Below are 2,786 nucleotides of genomic sequence, written 5' to 3'. Positions count from 1 at the left end.
GTGACCAGAACAATCTTAGTGGGACAGAAGAGCTTGGTCAGGAAAAATAGAAGTGTTGCTTCTGCTTTGAATAACAAGCTTTGATAGTTTTGTCCTCTGCTGTTCCCACAAGCCACGACTAACAGGGCTTTCACCACAGCCTCCTGGGGCAGGCAGGAAACCCAGGCGGAAAATCCTTGCAGAGGCAGGTCCACCACCTCCATGCCAGAGCTGAGTAGCTGCAGTGACTCTGTCCTTGGTACCTCAGCGCCCTGACTGGCAGTGGATCCAGGCTGCTGGGTGAGAAGATGCCATTCTCTTGACTGTTCATCAACTCTTGCATTGGTACCAAGATAACTTCTTTCAACGTGATCGCATACCATAACCTGGAAGGCAGATGAGCCTACCTGCAGTCTATACTTTCTATTGAAGCTCTACTTACCTTTTCCTGCCTCTTAGTTCCACATATAAAATCTAGTAAAAAAGGTGTTGAATTCCTCAAAATACCAAATGGAATTTTCATTGATATTGAATTGATTTATAGGATAACTGGAGAAATAGTTAGAGCTATGTAATACTGCTATGCTAAGAGTCTGGACCATTTCTTTCTGATTTAGTTAAATATCTATTTTTTTAAAGAGTTTTAATGTTTTCTCCTGAAATCTCAGATGAACTTGTGTGTGTTTTTTAAAACTGTATTGGTTGTGAATGGTTTATAACTTTCATTATATTTTTGACTGGCTGTTACTGTTAAAGAAAATGCTATTGAATTTTAAAAGGACAAAGGAAAAACATGCATTTCTTAGAAACATCATGGAGAAGTTTGGCCTAAAATATTCAAGTCACCCCCAAATCTCCAAGAACCGAGCATTTGTCCAGTCCTGGTAGTTCCCCATCAGCACAGCCCCCACATCTCTAGGCAGACTCTGGCCCTGAGGGCCCGTTTGTCTTGAATGGCAACACGCACCCCAGGACATCTGACATGAGAATAAGACAAAATACAAGTTAAAACAACCCATTTCAAAAACAGAGCTATTTCACCTACTCACCAGACCCAAGGTAAGGAAGCAACCCAAGTACCCAACAAGTTTCTTATCATGCCCATATAAAAGTGGCTCAAGACAGGACAATCCAATGATAGATGAAGGGATGTGGAGGGTGTGGTGTATTTACACAGTGAAATATGACTCGTCATTAAAGAAAAGATAAGTTCTTGCCATTGGAACAACATGGGTGGGCCCTGAGGGGACTGTGCTAAGTGAAAAAAGTCAGAAAGAAAAAGATAAACACCGTAGACTTCATTCACTTGTGGATCATGTGGGGAAAAAAAGAAAATGAATGAAACAGAAACAAAACCTTCACGGAATAGCAGAATGGTGTTACCAGAGAGGAAGGAATGGGGCGGTTGTGAGTGTGGGTGGTACACACAGTTGCTGAGTTGTGAGACTGCACATCTGAAACTCACAGTGATGAAAACTGAGGCTACTTCAATAAAAAGAAAAAAAAAACAAAACTATTTAAATTGTGATAAGGATGTCCTCACAGCCATATTTTTAAAGAAAACCTGTTGTCCTACTTGAAGTAGAAGTGAAGCAGAAGCAGGTATCTTCCCCCTACTCAGAATAAAAGGCAACACACCAGGAGCTGCTGGCTTCTCAGGATGATGTTTCCTTGAAGATACTAAAGATAGTGGCCAAAAAGACAATGCAAAGTAGGAGAGTACTCATCTCTGCCAAACTCTGTATGATGCTCCATACTCTTGGGCTATTTTAGTCAAGAGGAGTACCATGGGCCTCCCGGGTAGTGAAGGGTTAAAGTTTCAACACGATAAAGCTGTCCCCAGCTACTGCAGCATGAGTTCAATCCCCTGCCAGAGGGGTGACCTACATGGAACAGCAGACCTCTCCTGTCTCCCTGCTGCTCCCCTCAGCAGTGTACTTCATCAATCTGCCTGTTCTGCTCCCCATTCTGTCTCTGGTGAAGCCTCTCACCCACCACACCTCTGGCCTGTACCCCATTCTGTAAGCATAAATAAATAAATCCTTTAAAAAATGGGAGCTGGGTTCCATTTAAACCCTTCATAGTTGGTCCTGCAACTACAGTACCAGACAGGGACTGTGCAGGAGGCCCCATTCCGACTTCAGGATGATAGAAATACTCCCCTTGACAACCAGAAAGTTCCCCATTGTCTCTAAGGCACTCATTCGCAACCAACCCGGTCATTCTTCAGTTCAATCTGTTTTTGAAAACCCAGGAGGAAAGAAGACTCCAGAAAGTTCTTACCTGCAGCTGCTGGTCTAAATCTGGGAAGACCAGAGGACTGGAGTCTTCAGGAGGTGCGTCATCTGAAACACGAAAATAAAGTGATTCTTTACCACCGAGCACTTTCTCTGGAGAGCGTGAGCCTACTCTTCCCATCTTTGGACTCTCTGCATTAAACCATCCGTGTACACTGCTTTGGTTATTTTTATCACTTGAGTTAGGAACAAATAGAATGCAGGGAAAAAGTCTTGCTCATTTTTGGTACAAACCAAAGCACAGAGGGCGTTGTGAGCCTGCCCCAAATTTTTTGCACACAAATATCAGAATCCACAAATGTTGTTTTTGGTCGTGCCCCAGTTAAGCATTGCTTGTCTTTCAATATGCCAGCCTTAGCCAAATGCAAAAAATATGATATGCAGTAAAGTGCTTTAATAAGGTGCTAATGAGGTGACCAGAACAATCTTAGTGGGACAGAAGAGCTTGGTCAGGAAAAATAGAAGTGTTGCTTCTGCTTTGAATAACAAGCTTTGATAGTTTTGCCCTCT

At 42.9% G+C, this 2,786-nt stretch overlaps 1 protein-coding gene across 1 annotated transcript in view; it reads right to left on the bottom strand.

Moving 5' to 3' along the window:
• Positions 1–2,786, bottom strand: part of MAP3K7CL (MAP3K7 C-terminal like) — a 37,950-nt gene that overhangs the window by 23,370 nt on the left and 11,794 nt on the right. The window contains exon 3 of the mRNA XM_004675329.1: positions 2,263–2,324. Coding sequence (XP_004675386.1) covers positions 2,263–2,324 — 62 coding nt within the window. The remainder of the gene's footprint in view (positions 1–2,262; positions 2,325–2,786) is intronic.

Source organism: Condylura cristata, unplaced genomic scaffold (assembly GCF_000260355.1).
Source record: "Condylura cristata isolate star-nosed mole 26May11 unplaced genomic scaffold, ConCri1.0 scaffold00003, whole genome shotgun sequence".
In the NCBI taxonomy this organism is placed as follows: Eukaryota; Metazoa; Chordata; class Mammalia; order Eulipotyphla; family Talpidae; genus Condylura; species Condylura cristata.
This window is presented reverse-complemented; position numbering and strand designations above follow the sequence as displayed.